The sequence below is a fragment of the Bos mutus genome, chromosome 9 (genome assembly GCF_027580195.1).
Source record: "Bos mutus isolate GX-2022 chromosome 9, NWIPB_WYAK_1.1, whole genome shotgun sequence".
NCBI lineage: Eukaryota > Metazoa > Chordata > Mammalia > Artiodactyla > Bovidae > Bos > Bos mutus.
The window spans coordinates 76,563,040-76,584,051 of NC_091625.1; the positions used below are offsets into that span (position 1 = coordinate 76,563,040).

Here is a 21,012-nt window from a genome sequence, read left to right on the forward strand (position 1 = left end):
GTTTAGGTTGTTTGTTTCAATTGTAATCTCTGAGGAAATTTAGTGCATAAACTTTTTCAAAGACAACATACTTCTAGATTATCCTTAAATACAGAACAGCTATATCATGCTGAATTACTGCCGTCCATTTGAAAGGAGGATATTTCTGTGTGGAGGTGGTGGAGAGGAGGCAGGAGTATTCAGAGATACATTGTTTTCTAAATATCCAAGACAGGTCTAGAAATGTGGGTCATTCTGCTTCTTCCCTCTCATCAGCCTCATATTCTGGATATACGGGGTTGGCCAAAAGTTCATTTGGGTCTTCTAAAAAACCCCAAACAAACTTTTTGGCCAACTCAATATTTCTACCCTTTCACATAGATCAAATGGTTATGGACAGCCACAGGAAATATCAGTATTTGTTTTGGGGGTGGCTTTTAGGGGTGGATGAAACAAAGAAAGAAAATCCTGAAGTTTAAAAGGAAAGGAGAATATGAGCTATACAGTCCATGGAATTCTCCAAGCCAGAATACTGGAGTGGGTAGCTGTTCCCTCTCCAGGGGAATCTTCCCAACCCAGGAATCAAACCCAGGTCTCCTGTACTGCAGGCAGATTCTTTACCAGCTGAGTCACCAGGGAAGGCCAAGAATACTAGAGTAGTAGCCCATCCCTTCTCCAGGGAATCTTCCTAACCCAGGAATCGAACTGGGGTCTCCTGCATGGCAGGTGGATTTTTTTTAACCAGCTGAGCTACCAGGGAATCCCTCAAGAAAGAAAATCCTGAAGTTTAAAAGGAAAGGAGAAACCTAAACCCAAAGCTTTTTTACCAGATAGAGGTGGGGACAGAGTAAGAGTGTGTGGTAGAAAGTCACTGGCTTACATTAGGCAAAGCCCCTGCACTTGAAGTCCTCACTTCCTGTTTCTCCTTTTGTAATGTTTCACTTCTCTTTACAGCGTGTAGCTCCACCTGCCATTCTTTATACACAGTAGTACTTGCTTGTTTATTTACTGTCTGCCTATTCCATTAGAAGGTAACTCGATGAGTGCAGGGACTTATTCTGGTATCTCTTTCCATCCCTAGTACTTAAAACATCAGGTTCATAGTAGCCACTCAACAAATACTTGTTTGAATGAATGGAAATGTGTTAGACGCTCCTATTACAATGATAATAAAAAGATAATCAGGAAAAAAAAACTTTCCTTTGGTAATTCTTTAGGAGGAAGGACTTTTTTTCAAGATATTACAAGTTCTAGAATATAGGATATTATTAATACTTTGCTTCATTGAAGACTTTTCATTTTTAATCAATTCAAGACTTCTATAAAGCGATTCCAGAAGGAATTATGCATAGTAATAATACCTAAGGGTATTACATATTGCTGGAGAAGGGTATGGCAACCCACTTCAGTATTCTTGCCTGGAGAATTCCATGGACAGATAAGCCTGGCTGGCTACAGTTCATGGGATCACACAGAGTCAGATATGACTGAGTGACTAACACACATTACATATTGCACACCTCCAGAGGGTGCTGTTTCACTCTGTCATCTGTGTGAATGGCACCTGCTAAACTTGTTTACTGTACAGCTTTCCAAATGTAGCAGCCCTGATAATACTCCAGTCATTTATAAAGTACATGATATTAGCTTCCAGATTTACCAAGTACCATTTACCCCTTGCATAGGAAGAGTCAAATCCACAGATAATTTACTGGAAAATGGAGACAAGGTTTTAGGAGACTATTTTTCTCTATCCTGTATTTAAGAATCTCTTTAAGAAATTTTCAGGAGGGTTGTGGCAGAGTCAGAGTAGAAGTGGGGCTTCCCTGGTGGTTCAGTGGTAAAGAATGCCTGCCAATGCAGGAGACATGGGTTCAATTCCAGGAAGATCCCACATGTGGCAGAGCAACTAATCCCATACACCACAACTACTGACCCTGTGCTGTAGAGCGTGGGAGCTGCGACTACTGAGCTCACGTGTGGCAACTTCTGAAGCCCACAAAACACCCTAGAGCGTTTTCTTGCTCCACAGCAAGAGAAGCCACTGAAATGAGAAGCCCAAGCATCGGAACTAGAGTAGGTCCCACTTGCCACAACTAGAGAAAAACCCACACAGCAACAAAGATACAGCACAGCTAAAAATAAATAAATTTTTCTAAAGAGTAGAAGTGGCTGCCTATAAGACTTAAATGGCTAAAAATCTTAGAAGCAGAAGGAGGATGCTCTTATTACATACATAATAAATGTTCAGTGAACACCTGTAATCTTTCTTCCTGCCTTCTCTGTGTCATGATCAGAAGGCTTTCAAGTGCAAATAATAGAAATGGAATTCAAACAAGACAAAGAAGAAAAGGAAATTTAATGACCTAAGATTTGACACAGCCTGTCAAGTTATAGGCTGTGCTAGATCCTGAGATTCAAGCAATGTTACCATGGCTCTTTCTCTCTCTCTTCTCCCAGCTCTGCTTCCCTTGTGTGCTGCATAAAACTATAAAGATAAGCACAAGACCTTTATGAAGGAAATTAGAAATCTGTATTAAAGAACAGTAGGAAAAAATGTGGGAAAATAGATAGATATGCTATATTTAAAGATACCAGTTCTCTCCACATAAATCTTTCAATTCAAGTCAATCCCAGTACAAATCCCCAAAGAGCATTTTCTTATGAACTTTGAGAAACTAATTCTAAAGCTAATCTGGAAAAGAGAATGGACTATTACAGCTATGAAAAATTTAAGGATAAAGAAAAAAATTAGTGAGTTGTACTGCCAGATATTAAAACCGCTTTTATCCATTTATGAAATATCTCCATGTAATAACTCAAGTGTAAAGAGAAAAAGGACTGAGATAAGTGCTCTGAAGGGGAGGAAAAAAATAGGCAGCTATAAAGTTTGGGTAGATAAGGCATTTGGGCAGCTGGATGGAGATCCTTCCTCTTCTTGCATCAATTCCTGTTTAAAGGGCTAGAAACTGTCCATCACACACCCTCCCACCCACACCATTCCCCACTTCCTCTTCATCTTCCTAAAAGCCCTTCCCCCTCCTAGTTATCCTGTGCTTCAGGGGTGGTGGGTCACCCCGACACCCAAAGAGTGAGTCACAGTTGGACAGAATCATGGCCATTCCCTCCTCCTTGAGGTGTCTGGTTTAGGAAAGGGCATGCAGATCTTGGCTCTGCTGAAGGAAACACAAAAGAGTGGCTACTAGAGTTTCTGGGAGAATTTTCTTCACTCTCAAAGGGACCTAAAAAGGAACTTGAGGAAAGGACATGCCTTCATCTGCCCTATAGCCTGTGGTCTCTGTTGTGTGCAAAGCTCTGCTCACAGTAGTCAGTCATTTGGGAACAACTTGAGAACAAGCTTGAGGAACACAGCAAACTACTAAGCAGGCAAAGTGAAAATACAGAAAATCTTGACCCTTGCCTACTTTGAGTTCTTGAATTCACCAACTCTGGAGCTGCCCTGATTTTCCTTCTCTAAGAAAAGAGAAGGGAAGATAAACAGGTTTTAAGGTGGTCCATAACAGTCCATTTATCTGCTTGTCACTGTCTTGTCATATCAACTTTCCAGGATCTAGCAGAGAACCAGATAGATTTGGAAAAACAAAAAGCACCTCGTTGTCAAACTGATGTCCTTTACACAGTAGGAGAGAGCCTGTCAGACCTTCCTGTAGAGTTTAAGTATTTAATTCAGGGCTTCAAACAGGATTTTACATTCTTCTAAGTACATCATGCATGTATTCAACACTTTGTACCTGATTGGCATCACCATCAACATCTGCTAGGCTGCCTCTTCTACCAACAGGAAGTCTAGTTCACCAACAATGAGGAGGGTGACCCCATTAGAGTCATTTGGAATTTGTTAAAAATGAACTGTGAGCCTCACCCATAGACATTTTGGCTCAACATACCTGGGGTGGGGCTGGGAAGCTGTTTTTACTAAGTTCCCAAGATGATTTGATTTATAGTCAAGTGTATAACATAAGGCCTGGGATCAAACCAGTCAATCCTAAAGGAAATCAGTCCTGAATATTCATTGGAAGGACTGATGCTGAAGCTGAAGCTCCAATAGTTCAGCCACCTGATGTGAAGAGCCAATTCACTGGAAAAGACCCTGATGCTGGGAAAGATTGACGGAAGGAGGAGAAGTGGACGACAGAATGAGATGGTTGGATGGCATCATTGACTCGATGGACTGAGTTTGAGCAAGCTCCGGGAGGTGGTAGTCGAGAGGGAAGCCTGGCGTGCTGCAGTCCATGAGGTCACAAAGTGTCAGACACAACTGAGCAACTGAACTGAACTGGGTGACCTGAAGACCCCAAGGCTTCTTCCACCTCTTTATCTATTCCTTCTTGGAGGCAGAGATACAGACCATGAGTGTCCTGTCTTTCCTATTATCAATTAACAAAGCAAAAGTTCAGTTTCTGTAGGTTTTTCATCTTTCATATCTGATACTTTTTAGCAGTTTTAGAATATTTCACTGTAAGTAACTTTCAACTTGACACAAATAATAAAAGAAATATTTTACTCTCATGTAATTGGAAAACTCAGACGTAGGTTTGGCTGCAGTTGAAGCTTGATCCAGAGGTTTAGTAATAAAACCAATGATGTGTTTTTTCTGCCCCACTGCTCTACCTTTAATGGTCACGGCTTCAACTGTTATGGTTCCTCAGTTGTGTCCAGAAGAGAAAAATTCTTATTTTGGTTTCACTCTGATTGGATTAGTTTGGGCCCATGCCCATTTCTGCCAGTGGCTGGCTGTGGCCTTGGGATTGACCCACATGAATTTAATTAGCCTTGACCATGTAATTTTTGGACTCAGCTTCTGTAGAACTATATGGACCACCAAATAGGAATTGAGGTTATTTTATCAAAAGAAGAGGAAATAAATGATAGATGCCAGAAGCGAAAGTGAAGTGAAAGTGTTAGTTGCTCAGCTGTGTCCAACTCTTTGCAAGCCCATGGACTGTAGCCCCCTAGATTGTTCTGTCCATGGGATTCTCCAGGCAAAGAATACTGGAGTGGGTTGCCATTCCCTTCTCCAGGGGGTCTTCCCGAACCAAGGATTGAACCTGGGTCTACTCACATTGCAGGCAGATTCTTTACCATCCAAGTCAGCAGACAAAGTCTATTCATCGAACATTCAATGAATCTTTACCAAGGGTCTACTGTATAACAAGCATAGTTCTGGGTACATGAGATTCAACACTAAACAGAGTGTAAAAGACTCCTACCCTCTGAAGTGCATATTTTAGTAGACTAAAACTTGTCCTAAAATGGGAAAAGAAGAATGTCCATAAGTCTCACTGGATATTTGATAATACAAAATAGCACCCCTGGAAATATTTGGGAGTATTCTGCATATCTTAGAAGCTAGAGCACTGTGGTAAACTGGATAAATGTCTCAAAATATGTCCAGGCCCTAATCCCTGAAACCTAGAAATGTTATCTTGTATGGAAAAAGGACTTCACAGATGTTATTAAGGATTTATGATGGGGAGATTATCCTGCATTATTGGGGCTCAACATAATCTCAGTGGTCCTTGTAATGGGTTCAAGAGACATCATAATCAGAAGAGAATATGATGTGATGATGGAAGAGATGAAGCGATTTGAACATCTCATGCTGCTGGCTTTGAAGGTAGAGAAAGAGAATATGAGTCAAGGAAAACAGGCAGCAACTAGAACCTGAAAAAGACAAGGAAACAAATCTCCCCTTAGAGTTTCCAGAAATAAACCAGTCCTGCCAAAACCTTGTCTGTAGCCCAGTGAACCTGATTTCAGACTTGTGATCTCAGAACTCCGAGAGGATACATGTACTGCTTTAAGCCACCAAGTTAGTGGTAATTTGTTACAATGAAAAGGAAATTAATACAAGCAGTGATTTTTGTCTTCCTTGTTTTTCAACTTTTTTTCTCATCCTTTATTCTAATTTAAACATATTTATTTACCCCCTGCTAAGCTACAAGCACCATTCAGGTGCTGGGGACAGAGCAGCCAACAAGACTGCTGCTATGCCTTTTTAATTTTTTTATGGGGCTTCTAGTCCTGTAGAAGAGAAAGACTTTAAATGGTGAATGAGTCAAAAAAAAGGACTAAAATATTTGAGGGTTAGCTAGAAAAGAAACACAAAAATAGTGCTTAGCTTACACTATAGTGCAATTCAAGTGTAAAGGATACAGGTTTTGGCAAAGAATATGAGATGGAATTAAGTATGAGAGGGAATTAAGTAGGCAGGGCTCAGTGAGCAAACAGTAGCCTCACAAGGGGAAGTGTTTGGGGAACAGAAACGGTCAGCCTATTGGGAAGGTGAGAGGATTCTGGCAGTACCCCAGAAATATCACCCCCCAAACCCACTTTATATGCTCACCTATATGTCACAAAACTAGCTTTTTACAAGCCATGTGACTTTGATCTGCCATTTTGGTTCCAGAGAAAGTTTTGTGCTCCTGCCTCAGAACCTTATTTTGCTTCATTGGTCACAAGTCATATAATAATAAGAATCACACAAGGAAAGTCATCCTGCACTCACATAGTGATATCAAGTCCAAGTACATGCATTATCCTTTATTTTCCATAACTCTCGGCAGGTTTGGTCAACCCAATCAATATCAAGGAAATAGCTACGGTTGTGCTAAGTGACACAGGAAAAGTAACTGGGATCTCACCTAGTACAGGGGCTCAGGGAAGCCTTCCTTGGGGATTTGACACTTCAGCTGGAATCTGAAGGATGTTTAGAGATAGACAAGCCAAGACTTGGAGAATGAGTGTTCCATTTGGAGGGGACCACTTGTGTGAAAGCCATGGGCCTTCTCTCTCTATTCAATAGTTCTATAAAATCAGGCCTTTGTAGATGCATTAGAAACTGTGAATAAGCAAAAAGAGGAAAATACCATAATCACCCATAATTGCACCACTTAAAATGTGACCTTCTACTTTTTATGCTTTTATGTATCCATTTAACTATTTATGAATTTGCATATACAAATTATTTAAAAATCTTTTAAAAATCTTCAGTCAGCCTCCTTATTGCTGTACCCACACCTAGGTTTGCTCTTTTTGCTACTGGAGACCTCAGCACATGGTTCTCCATTTTCTGTCCACCCCAGACCCAGTGGTTATTCTGTGTGACACTCGCCTCCATGTGAAAACCCACCTAGCACAGACCTTACCACCTCATCAAGTGTGTATGAAGCTGCTAGATAAGACATGGAGACGCTACCTAAACCACTAGAAGGCAAGGAGCTCTGCCAAGTCCGCTCAGCCCTCTCCAGACCACCTCTCCAACCTGCTTTCTCAGCTGCTTCATCATGATTGTGGCAGCTTATTTCTACTTCTTATCAGAAATTTTAGAACAGAGAATTAGATTCAAGTTCCATATTACTAAGGCTGGTTATTTTTGCAAAGCACACATTGTGCATTGAACAGCACACTGCGAGGCATTATCATGAATTATTTAAATGAAGCTATCCCTGTCACAGCAAATGAGCAAAGCACATTTTGTTCATTGTCTCCTCACATGTTGTTATTTCTCTTCACGGATTTCTTACTTTGCGACATTAACTAAAATGCAATGAGCCACAGTGTCGTTACTACAAACCACCCTATTTCTCTGCTCCTCATGCACTGATTCTTTTTTTAATGTGACTGAAGCATTTTCTTTCCTTCATGCTTAAGATTCATTATACTTGAATGTTTCCTTGTAACAGCGAAGACTAGGAACAAATATAAAACATGTGTAATTAAGGTTTACTTTAAAAAGCAACTCAGACTTGATTCTCCTTTACTTGACTGGGATAGAACAGTAGTTGCTAACGTGGCTGGGAACAAAGACTCCGAAGATACTGAGACCTGTCTTTGAAAAGGAGGCTGAAAACTCCTGTTTTGCATTTATTTTATTGATCTATTTTAGAATTCCAAATGAGAGCAAATTGTCTCTCAAGGGCCCGTGGAATGATTGTGAAGCCTACCTCAGACAGTGAGGAGTTAAGGTCATGAATCCACTGGGATTAACTGTGCTTGTTGTTGTCACAAGTCTCATTCAGTTTGAATGTTAGTCACTGTCACTACTGAGAAGATCCCTATGAGACACTTCTGTCTGTGGATACTCTGTGCTGCCAGGAGGTACAGAACTCCATCTTTTGCCCTCCTGCTTACCCCCAGTCCCCATCCTTTCCAGACTGCAGGTTCATTTTAAACCATTCTGTTCTATCTCCAGTTATGATAAAGCTGCATGGACAAGGATCAAGAAAAAGCAGTGACATAAAGTCAGGGGAGTAGAACACACAAAAATAATAGGCAATCATTAAACCTTGGAACTAAAGCAAATAGTTGCTTCTTAAAAAACAAAAACAAAACAACTTTTTACATAAATTTGACTTACAGAGAAAAGGTGCAAAGCTAATGCAAGTAGTTTCTTTAAACTTTTCACCTGGATTGCTTGTTAACATTTTACCATTTTTTCTTTATTATTCTGATTATTTGAGAGTGAGTTGTAGACATAATGCCCCACTAACCCTAAGCAGTTCAGTATGTTTCCTAAAAATCAAGTGTACTCTGCTGAAAAATCACAGTACGTCCTCCAATGTCAGGAAATTATCATCAATTCAACACTAGTGTCCAACGCACAGATGCCATTCAGTTCTCCTGATTGGTCCAACAATGTCTTTTACAATCATCCTTTCCTTCTCAGTCCAAAATCCAACCAAGGCCATTGGTTGTATTTAGTTCTCAAGTCTATATATCCACCTTCAATATGGCAAAATTCATGTTTTTCCTTTCTTTTCTTACTTGACACTTGAAGAGCATAGAGCTGCTACTTTGTTGAATGACCTTCAGTTTGTGGTTGACTGATATTTCCTCAAGATTACTTTGAGGTCATACATTCTTGGCAGGAATAACACAGACTTGATGCTGTGTTCTTCTCAGTGGATCATACTGGGGGTATAGTATATCAGGTTATCCCACTGTTAATGATCTTGACTTTACCACTTGGTTAAGATGGTTAATTATAAAGTATTTTGTATTTATTAATAATTTAAAAGTATTTGAGTGATTAGTTTTAAATTAATTAAAAAGTATTTATGCAAGTATTTTTTTCTCATCAAAGTTTTACCCACTAGTCTTCAGCATATGTTGTTGATTCTAATCTGAAGTACTTATTACTGTGATAGCTGATTTTCTCATTTCTTAATTTCTTCTATATGTACGAAATGGTGTTCTATTGCAAGGTAGAACATTTCTTTCTCCCAGGACTTGATAGGAGGCTCCAGTTAAGCCATAAGTTTGTTATTTCATGGTCAAAACTGTCTCTGGGTCTAATGGATATTTAACAATCTGTTGGTGAGGGTAACTAAGGTCTTTTTTTTTGTCCCTCACTGGAGGTGCCATTTTCATTTTGCATTGAAACTTTCTGAGGCTTGGCCCGCTCTATGGACATTTAGGTCAGAGAAGACCCACTGAAGAATGAAATCTGCTCAGAGTCATCACTGTTCTTTCAGTGAGTTAATCTGTGTCCATTAGGACTCAGTAATAGGGCAGCAGCAGCCACTTAGTGAGAAAAAGTCTTGAAGTCCCAGTGGCGTTAGGTAAATGAGTTCTGGTAGGTTCTTATACCAAAGTTTCCAATTAGCTGTAAGATTAGTCACAAAATGTCAGTGATTCTGCAGAGTTTGGAGGAAATCAGGGAGTTTAATTTACTGATAACTGGATTGCTTAATTTACTGATAACTGGATTGCTACCTGGAGGCTTGGAACTGTAGCAGATGTTTATTGCTAATATATAAAGAGAACAATCAGGTATTAAGTGTCTTTTTTTGTGTGTGTAATTGTTAGCTGCAGGGCCAGCAGAACATCCTTCATGGACCATGAAATGTTTTTTGGCCTAAGAGGGCCTCTAAGATGATCACTTTAGTAGGGCCTTGGACTTTGTATTCCTTCAAGATCTATCTGTGCTTAGGTGGCATGCATGTAAGAAGTTTTCTTGAAGGGTATTGTATTTTAGAAGTTTTCTTTGTGGATGTCATATTAAGAAGTTATTGTTGAATGTATTAACATATGATATAGTTTATGCTTAACTTTTCTTTTTTAGTGATAAACACTGAAATATTTATGGATGAAATTATATAATGTCTTGGATTTGCTTTAATATAATATGGGGATGATTGAGGAAGATGAATAGGATATGGCAGAAACCAGGTTGGGTACAGGATGAAATTATTTAAATTAATTACTGGAGTCATAATAGTGGTACAAATATTAATGTAAGATAAAGACATTTTCAAATAAAAGGAAACTGACAAAATTTGTTGTCAGAAGACCTTCAATAAAGAAATGCTAAAGGAAGTTCTCAGGCTAAGGAAATTGATACCAGATGGAAACTTGGATTTAAAAGCAGGAATGAAGAGCACAGGAAGTGATAAATGTGGAAGAAAATATAAAATTTTAAAGTTATTTTAAAGATATATGACTAAAGCAAAACAATGTATTGTGGGGTTTATAACATAAATAGATGCAGTAGAGATGACAACAAATGCACAAAGGATAGTGAGAATTGTATCGTTGCACTGGTCTTTAATTTTACATAAATATTAGCTCTATGTAGACTATGAAAAGTTAAAGATGCATATCATACTTCCTGGAAACAGCTTTAAAAAGTAGTGCCAAGATACCCTAAAAAACAAATAAAGGAATTAGAATGGAATACAAAAATGTTTATTAATTCAAATCAAGGCAAGAGAAGAGGAATAAAGTTTCATAAAACAGATGGGACAACCAAACAACAAATAACAAAATTGAGATTTGGGTTCAACTATCACCAATCAATCCTAAAGGAAATCATCTCTGAAAATTCATTGGAAGGACTGATGTGCAAGCTGAAGCTCCAATACTTTGGCCACCTGATGTGAAGAGCTGACTCATTGGAAAAGACCCTGATGTTGGGAAAGGTTGAAAGACAAAGGAGAAGGGGGGCGGCAGAGGATAAGATGATTAGATAGCATGACCAACTCAATGGACATGAATTTGAGCAAACTCCGGGAGATAGTGAAGGATAAGGAAGCCTGGTGTGCTGCAGTCCATGGGGTTTCAAAGAGTCAGACATGACTTAGCAACTGAACAACACAGCAACAATAACAATAATTCCCTAGAGAAGGAAATGACAACCCACTATAATATTCTTGCCTGGAAAATCCCATGGACAGAGGAACTTGGTGGGCTACACTCCATGGAGTCACAAAAGAGTTGGACATGACTTAGCAACAGAGCATATAACAATAATTAAATTAAATATAAGCAGACTAAACCATCAAATAAAGACAATGTTTGTCAAGTGAACAAAAAGATAATCTCACTGTATATTGACTACAAGGAACACTTTTAAATATGACCTTTTTTTTTTTTTTTTTTTGCCATGTCATGTGGCATGTGGGATCTTAGTTCCCCAACCAGGGATCAAACTCGTACCCCTTGTAGTGGAAGCATGGAGCCCTAACCACTGGACCACCAGAGAATTCCCTACATTTTAAATATAAAGGCACTTATTGGTAAAGTATAAGAATGCTGCTGCTGCTGCTAAGTCACTTCAGTCATGTCCAACTCTGCGTGACCCCATAGACGACAGCCCACCAGGCTCCTCCGTCCCTGGGATTCTCCAGGCAAGAATACTGGAGTGGGTTGCCATTTCCTTCTCCAATGCATGCATGCAAGCTAATCTCTTCAGTCATGTCCGACTTTTTGCGACCCTATAGACAGCAGCCCACCAGGCTCCTCCATCCACAGGATTCTCTAGGCAAGAATACTGGAGTAGGTTGCCATTTCCTTCTCCAAGTATAATAGGAAAATATATATTATGCAAATAGTAAGCATATAAAAGTAGGATGGCAACATTAATATCAGACAAAATGGACTTCAAGACAAGGAATGTTACCAGAGCGATAAAGATGGGCATTTTATAGTGAGAAGAGTAACAATTCATCAAGAAGTCACAACAATTATAAATGTTTATGTACCAAATAACAGAGTTTGAAATTACACAAAACAAAAACTGACAGAATAGAACCAAAGAAAAGGAAATTAGTTTGAATATAGAAGACCTGAGCAATCTTCACATTCTCCTAGAACTAACATTTATAGAAAACTAGACACAACAATTTCCAAATATATGTTTTTTATGAGCAAAGTAACATTTATCAAGATGCATTATTTCCTAGTCCACAAACTAAGACTCAAACATTTCAAAATTCTTGAAATTTTATTAAGTATATTCTTTAACAACAATGTAATAAATCTGGGGATTGATAAAAATAAGATATCTAGAAAATCCCCAAATATTTAGAGATTAACATCACTTATAAATAACCTATGGTCAAATAAAAATCACAAGAGAAATTAGAAAATATTTCAATGTTGAATGACAAAGAAAATACGACATGGCTAAAGTGGACTGCAGTACAGCTTAGAGGGATAATATAATGTAAATATTTTTGTTAAAGAAAAAAACAATTAAAAATTAACAATCTAAATTTCCACCTTAAGAAAAGGGGGGAAAAATATAGCAAACTATACCCAAAGTAAGTAGAAGGAGAGAATTGATGAAGAATGGAAATCAGTATAATAGAGAACAAACAATAGAGAAAAACTATGAAAACAAAAACTGGTTTGTTATAAATAGTAACAAAATTGATGAACTCCTAGGAAGAGTAATCAAGGAAAACAGAGAGGAAATGTAAATTAGTAATATCAGGAATATAAAATTGGATGTTGCTATAGATTCTATAAACATCTAAAAAATATAAAATTATCAATAATTTTTTACTAATAAGTTAATTTAAAGTTTTATAGATTATATATACATGGTACATGAATTGAGACAGTTTACTGCTCTCTTTCCAATACATATACCTTTTATTATTTTCTTCCCTTATTGAACTAGCAAGTATCTCTATCCCATGTTAAAGTAGTGAGTGTAGACAATCTTGCTTTGTCAAGAGGAAGACATTTACTATTTCACAATGAAGTGTGATGGAGCTATAGGTTTTTATTCTAATTGCACTGGGAAATCACTGCAGACTTTTACTTGCATGAGTGATATTATCTAATTTATATATTTAAAAGGAGAAGGCAATGGCACCCCACTCCAGTACTCTTGCCTGGAAAATCCCATGGATGGAGGCGCCTGGTAGGCTGTAGTAACCATTTGGGCTACTGTGTGGAAAATGGGCTCTAGGAAGACTGGATTGGAAGCAGTGAGGTAATCAGGAGGTGGCTGCACTTGCCCAGGAGAGAGGTGGTGGTTCTCTGAACAGAGAAAAGGCAGTGGAGGTTGAGAGAAGTGGCTGTGTTGGGGCATATATTTTGGGGGATGTCTATTTGTAGAGCTGGCAGGACTTGTTGATTTATTGAATTTGGGTAAAGAAAAAACCCAGATTTACATTGTATACAACCATGTTTATTTCAGAATTTTTTTCCCCTGTGAATTTTAGATATTGATTTATATTGATAATATATAATTTTGTATTGATAATTCATTTTCCTCTTTAGAATGGACCATTGAATGTGGATACAGTATTCTTAAAAATCTAGCCATATGTTATTTAGGACTTAATTTTTTTAAAGGTAGAATATTAGAGAAAGAACAGTGACCAATATTTATACAGGATTTTTAATCAATTTAAAATTTTAGTGTTCTGAACTAAATTTCTGTATTTTTCTTTTTAGGGTTATCCAAGACTGGTTTTCAGAAAGGATGCAAGTGGCCAAAGTGGATTTCTCTACAGTGTTACCACGCTTCATTTCTCTATATATCTTTTCCTTTCTGAATCCAAAAGATTTGTGTGCAGCTGCACAAGTCAGCTGGCCCTGGAAATTTTTAACTGAACAGGTTTACCATTTGTCACTTCCTAGTAATAGGACTCAGATATAACTGTCATCTGTAATGAGGCAATGAGGGTAGCTCCTGTCCCTGAAAATAATAATTGAGGGTGTCTGAACCATAATTAATTTATCCTTAAGAGAAAAAATAGGGAATTTTTTTATGGGGAATTATATTTAATGGGGGAATTAAATACAGTAATTTATTTTATAAGTCAGGGGATATACACTATTCTAATAATTCATGTAATTCTGATAATCTTTAAATAGTCAATTTAGTTATTTAGAAAATAATTTATCTTGGTTAAGAAGTTCAATATTTTGTGAAAATTTATTTAAGATTTGGTTTTAAATGATGTTGTTTTAGTCATGATAACCCACCTTAAATTTGCTCTACAACCACAACTTTAACTGCTCTTTCTTTGGCTAACCTCTGTTGAAGAATATAAAACTAGATCTTCTACATCTGCTGCCATTAATTCTGCCTCTGGGATGTTTATCTCTTTACTTTTAAAAGACTTAATGGAATGTAATAATTGGCATACTTTAAATACAAATCAATAATTTACTCTTTTAACTTGTACAAACTTTGCAGGACGGACTTACGTTGATATTCTGATCTCACAGAATTCCTGGCTCTCCATGGAGGGGCCACATGAAAAGCCAACTGTGAGCCCTGGATTTATAGCATTTGTGAATCCAGGTTTAGTGTTCCCATGGTATACTGTTTCCTCTTTTTTTGCTTTCAACCTTTCTCTGTCCTTACATTTAAGGAACATTCTTATAAGCAGAATATGGTAGTGGTTTTCTTTTACCACTTGACAATCTTTAACTTTTACCTGGAATCATTTAGTCTGTTCATGTTTATGTAAATACTGATATATTTGGGCTTAAGTCCACCATTTTACTATTTTTATTTACTATTTTATATTTTGTTTTTCTGTCTTCCTTTAGGATTAACTTAAATATTTCTTAGATTTATTGTAAATTCTTTAGCAGTTCTTTCATGGCTACCATAGAGATTACAGCACTTATCCTAGGGTTTTTTACTACCTCTGAGGTAATGCAAGCATAGAACTCTTTAACTCCATTTGCTTCCCTGCTCAGTTTCTATGCTTTTGTTCTCAAACATTTAAGTTTACACATAAACACATATAAAATACACAAATATACATTAAAATATATATTATATGTAAATATATAATAAATATAAATATACCTTATAATATCTCTATTGTATATAAAATATATGCATACCTCATGAATATTTATAACTGTTTAATAGTCAATATTTATTTACAAGTAAACTTTTTCTGTTATACTTCATACCTTTCTGCATCTCTGATTTCCCTAACGGGGTTCAATTTTTTCTGAATTCTCTTTAATATATTCTTTTAGTACAGCTTTCTACTGATAGATTCTCTTAGTTTTTGTCTGAAAATATCTTTATTTCACCTTCAAATTTGAAGGATATTTTCACTGGGAATTTGAACTCTGGGTTGGTAATTAATTGTTTATTAGAAATTTGAAAATGTTCCATTGTTCTCTGGCTTTCATAATTTTCTTGAAAAGTAGGGGGTTTTATTGCTGGTCCTGAAAGGTAGTTTGTTTTCTCTAGCTTCTTTTAGGATCTTTTTCTCTGTCTTTGGTTTTCTGCAAGTAAGATCCCCTGGGGGAGGAAAGGACAACCCACTCCAGTATTCTTGCCTGGGAAATCCTATGGATAGAGGAGGCTGATGGGCCACAGTCCATGGGGTTGCAAAGAGTCAGACACGACTTAGTGACTAAGCAACATGTACAGAGGGGTGTGTGCATGTGCATGTGTGTGTGTGAATTTATCCTGTTTTGTATTTGGCACTGATTTATAAATTGGGGATTTTATGTCTTTTATCAACTTTGCAAAGCTCTCAGATTCCGTCTGTTCGTATATTGCTTTTGCTCCACTTTTTCTTTTTTTCTTCTGGGTTTCAATTTATTACATTGATTCACCATGTCCCATAAGGTTCATATTCTTCTATGTGTCTTTTCCATTGTTCTGGCTTTCAGTGTTTCAGTCTGGATTTTTCTTCTGGCTTAGCTTTCAGTGTACTAATTATCTTTTTCAGTTCAGTTCAGTCACTCAGTCCTGTCTGACTCTTTGCGACCCCATGAACCGCAGCACGCCAGGCCTCCCTGTCCATGGCCAACTCCCGGAACCCATGTCCATCGAGTCAGTGATGCCATCCACCCATCTCATCCTCTGTCCTCCCCTTCTCCTCCTGCCCTCAATCTTTCCCAGCATCAGAGTCTTTTCAAATGAGTCAGTTCTTCGCATCAGGTGGCCAAAGTATTGGAGTTTCAGCTTCAACACCAGTCCTTCCAATGAACACCCAGGACTGATCTCCTTTTGGATGGACTGGTTGGATCTCCTTGCAGTCCAAGGGACTCTCAAGAGTCTTCTCCAACACCACAGTTCAAAATTATCTTTTTAGCTGGACTCTAATTTGCTTTTAAACTTGTCCCTTGAGTTCTAAATTTGTTATTATATTTTTCAGTTTTAGAGTGTTGGTCTGATTACTTTGCCAAAATTTTCCTCCCAGCCATTTAATTTCTTAAGTGTATTAACTACAAGTTTTTTTTTTAAAGTTTGTGCCTGATAATTAACAACTTTTGGATCTCCTGAGGGTCTCTATTTACTAAAAAACAAGAAACAAACAATTCTTGTCTTTTTTGTGTGCTTGCTATTTTTGGTTGAGTACCAAATATTTCATATAAAAAACTGATACAATAATTTGAGTATCCAGATGATGTTATCTTCCTTCAGAGAGAACTTGCTTCTAGCATTTGGTTAGGCTAGGAATAGCTTATTTAAATCCAATCAGAGAATGAGATATTTCAAAGCTAGTTTCAACCTATTTCTTTGTCATTCTTACTGAAAAGGATCTCAGCTAAAAGCCAGGTGTCGTTACCAAGGCTATTCCCCTTTGTGAGCTCTGAATGTTTCCTCTCTTCCTTGCAAGAATCCTTACATCTTAAGATGTTAAGAAGTTCTTAACCTCTTCTAAATCTTTCAGTCATAACTTCCTGCTCTGCTTCTCAGCCTTAGTTTTGCTTTGGAACTGTCAAGTGTCTTGAAGTGAAAAGTGAGACCGATCAGGATATTACTTTTCTGGGTTTCCCTCCTCTAAGGTCTTGGTTTTACAAGTCCTTATTGAATTGGTAGCTTAAGTAATTGTTTTATAGTATTTTGTCTATATATTTGATTAGATAAAACCACGTGAAATTTGCTGTTTTCATATCTCAAAACTGGTTGCATATTGGCAGTATTATATGGGTCAATTAAAGTTGTTCCCAGCGCAAAGGTTGGTGTTAAACAAATAACCATACCATCGCTAGAAGCAGAATTCTCAGAATCTGGTGCATATGCTATGGGAGCATTGAATAAGTGTACAAAGATGACTAATACATATATTCATATAAAATATACATGTTCATCAAATAATATTTTTCCTGTGGAGTAAGGTATGCATCTTATTTCTCAGAATCAAGTTTAGATGGCAAGTCAACTGCACTAAAAATCTCAATGTAATAAGAAAAAATTATCTATGTGCCTAAAAAGATTATTACTAGGAAACGGTCCTTGCAACTCATCTTTCTCATTTCTTTTTCTGAAGGATTGCTTATGGATGCCCAAATGCATTAAATTTGGATGGTTTCTGCCCTATACACCAACAGATAATGAGTACGGTGCTTGGAAACACCATTACATTGCTTGTGTGTCCAACTTAGATTGGCTAACCCCTAGGGAAGCTGCTGCTGTTTATGGGACTCTGAATGAACCCAAAACAGAAGATGAAGAGCTACAGGAGAGGCAAAGAGAAAGGTGCCTAAGGAAAATAATTTGGGAGAAAACTGCACTACATAAGAGTGAGTGGCATTTTACAACTTTATGTCTTAGCCGAGTATTGTAGAAACCAATGGATTTACATACAAATTCCCACAGAAGAGGATAGCACCATCTTTTTGAAATAGCCTATAGGAGGCATTCTTTAAAGTATGTCAGGGAAAGCTCTCTGTTCTTTACTATTAACTAAGAAAGCAAAAAGATTTCCAATGAAATATGTAAAGTTAAATGCCAGTGCCTCCATGAGACTAAAGATAAGGAGAGAGAAGCACAAGCACAGGCAAAAGCAAATAAATACATTCAGGACAATTCAGAAGAATTAGTATTGATGACAACATAGGAAAAATAAAAATGGAAATGGAAGCAAGAAGAATGACCTTTTTTTTTTTTTAAGGTGAAAAGGGAGTAGGGATGAGACATGCTCTTAGCTAAGCCCTCTGATCTGCGCAGTATGTAATTAGCAAACCTGATCTGAGTTCTCCCATCTTGCTTTTTCACTGACTCACCCTCTGTGAGACTGTAACAAATGGGAAATTTACTTGAAGCCAAGAAGAAAGGCAAAAATGATGTGAAGCCTACAAATTGATGAACTGGTTTCTACAAGAAAAGAGTTGCTTATTCTCTGAGCTTTGTTTCTTGACCTGAAGTGACTGGTAACTTGCAGCTACAGAGCGGAGAGGATAAGAGAACCAAAGAGAGTCTGTAAAATGGCTGTAATTACTGCCATCTGGAATACTGCCCTGGTACAGCTTTAATTTTGATGGCTTTATCTGTGTAGACTTGGCTGGGAGAAGCTTGAAGTAAACAGCCAAGCCTGCTGCTATTTGTTTTTCAGAGGAGTTGTTCAAAGTTCGACCCCCTTGGGTGAGTGGAACACACTGCTCTAGATTGTTCAAATCCAAATGCCAACCACGTCTCTCCCAGACTGCGAGGGATCGAGTGGGATTACACGAAACTTTGGAGAAACAGCTTGTTTTGTCATCTTTAGAATCTTTGCCCAAGCGGTAAGCAAACCTTCATCTGCTGAAGGTTCAGCACCTTCCCATGATACCAAGAATTCATTCTAGAATAATTTAGCTAACATGCAGTGGTCTTGTATAATTAAATCACTCTTATCCTATAAAATAGCAATAAAAATAGTTCCTTAATCTTCAACAACAGTGGTCTTAAACATGCTTTCTGAAGTAAATATGTAACATTCAAAATTTACATTTCACATATTCTTAACTCTGCAAAGAAGCTATATTGTGGATGTAGCAGTTTTTCTGTGTAAAGTTATTGAGCAAAAATAATATTTTTCCAGAATTATTTTTTTTAATGGAGTAAGTATATCTGAATGGTTGTGGGGATGAGGTGGCTGTAGAAAATAATAGACATTATTTGAAAAAACCATGAGGCCCAGGTGATTAGGGAAATTTAAAATATCATGGCTGCTTCCTTTTCAACTGTTGTTTTGAACCCTTTAGTATGTCAGTACATTGGTTTTAAGTGCCCTACAAAATTTCCAAGAACACATTCTAGCATCCCATGAAGACAGGAGGAGACACCCAGTGGGCACCTTTGACCCCACTCACCCAGGAGTCCCCTTTGCTGACATCCCTGAAAACCACAGGGAGAGACCGAGCGCCTGAAGCCGCTTGCCTTGTACAGAGAACTGATGCCCAGAGGACTCAATGGTGCTCACTTATCAAAGTCAAACTAGAGAAAATAAAAACTTCACTTTTCCCCCCTCTTATCCTTATAGAAGCAACATTTCTGGATGCCATTCCTACCCTTTATTATCGAAGAAAAGTTGGCGTGGAGTTTATAAAAATGACAGCGGTTCTTCAAATGCTCTCCAGCCACACTTCATATTAATATCATCTCGGATTCCTGCATATGAGGTACAGTGGGTTAGGAGGCCAGTCCTTCTCTGAATTGGGTTTTTTAATCTCCCCTAGAGTAGACGTATGGCAATCTTTTGGTCACCATGTGTATGAAAATGATTCATCTCCTAAAAGGAAAGCTGTCTGATCTAAGTGGAAATGTACAGACCCAAACAGTTTTAAAACTCAGAAGCAATAAAAATAACCATAAATCAAAATTATTTTTTAAAAGTATTAAAGGCCCAACTGCCTTGCTTTTAGAGGTCCAATAAATTTTTGTTAAATTCAATTTTTTGCCCCTAATCCACAAAAAAGCAAAGTGATACAAATTATTTTAAAATTTCTTTGGAATGACTAAGGAATTTAATAATATCCTGTAACTAGCATCTCTAAAAAGAAAACTGTCAGAAATCTATTTTGTGATCTTAATGAAGGTGACTTAATGAATGACTTAATGAAGGTGACTTTAAATGAAAATATGCTCTTTCTATAATGAAGTTATATATTTTAAATTTTAATGTGAATAAGAAAAAAGAAGCATAAAGAAGACATAGGAAGCATGTATACTGAGTATGCATGTATATGTACATATGCATTCACTGATACACATATATGTAAAGCATGGCATTAGTAGACTATTTGTTGGCTTACTTAGAAAGTTCTTGCAAAAAATTCTTATTTGTAAGAAAATGGTTGCTTTCAAGGTATTAAATCACTTCACTGTTGAACATCTAGGAGTTGACTTTGATCATTTACAACAGGCTAGCTTAATGGATCCATATGAAAGCAAGATCAGAGTTTGATCTCCATGTGGGCCGTAGATAGTTTCTCTAATGTTTAAAAATACCTCATGCTGGGCACAGAGGATAACTGATGACAGAGTAAGAGTGAATAAAGTGGAATTGAATAAATCCATGATCCCGTTTGTCTTCTTTATGTAAGACTATGCCAGACTCATGAATGTAATGGAGGTTTAGGTAAAAACCATGAAACCATGTGGTAGTTCTCTATTGAGTTGAACTGTGATCTCCAGAAAGTGGCATGAGGTTTTGGGAAAAATCAGTGCCTTCAATGACTTTCCAACCTGACTGCTGCTAAGGAATTAACTTTATCAAAGTGAAAATTTATCTGGTTGGTTGTTGAATTCAAAGAACAGTGGTTTTAGCATTTATTTAATACTAAATAAATATTTAGTATTGATTACTATTTATAAATATTTAGTATTTAGTATTAATACTAAATATTGATCATTCAAAAATGTATAATTAAGAGGAAAACAAAATCTAAGAAGTCCATTACAAAATTACATAAGTTTTTTGCTTTAGTGTATGTGTCACTGTGCATGGGTGTGTACAAAGATAAAAAAACTGGAAGAAAATAATTCATTAGTGTTTCTTTGAGTGGTGGAGTTACAAATGC

At 37.2% G+C, this 21,012-nt stretch overlaps 1 protein-coding gene across 5 annotated transcripts in view; it reads left to right on the plus strand.

Annotated features, from left to right (window-relative positions):
* ECT2L (epithelial cell transforming 2 like) overlaps window positions 1-21,012 on the plus strand; it is an 83,344-nt gene that overhangs the window by 26,534 nt on the left and 35,798 nt on the right. For all 5 annotated transcript variants that reach the window (XR_011465395.1, XM_070376761.1, XM_070376764.1 and 2 more), the window contains 4 exons: window positions 13,693-13,855; window positions 17,499-17,751; window positions 18,564-18,732; window positions 19,473-19,611. Coding sequence is in view for 4 of the 5 variants with exons in the window: in XM_070376761.1 (XP_070232862.1) it covers window positions 13,693-13,855; window positions 17,499-17,751; window positions 18,564-18,732; window positions 19,473-19,611 (724 nt within the window). In the remaining variant the exon portion in view is untranslated. The remainder of the gene's footprint in view (window positions 1-13,692; window positions 13,856-17,498; window positions 17,752-18,563; window positions 18,733-19,472; window positions 19,612-21,012) is intronic.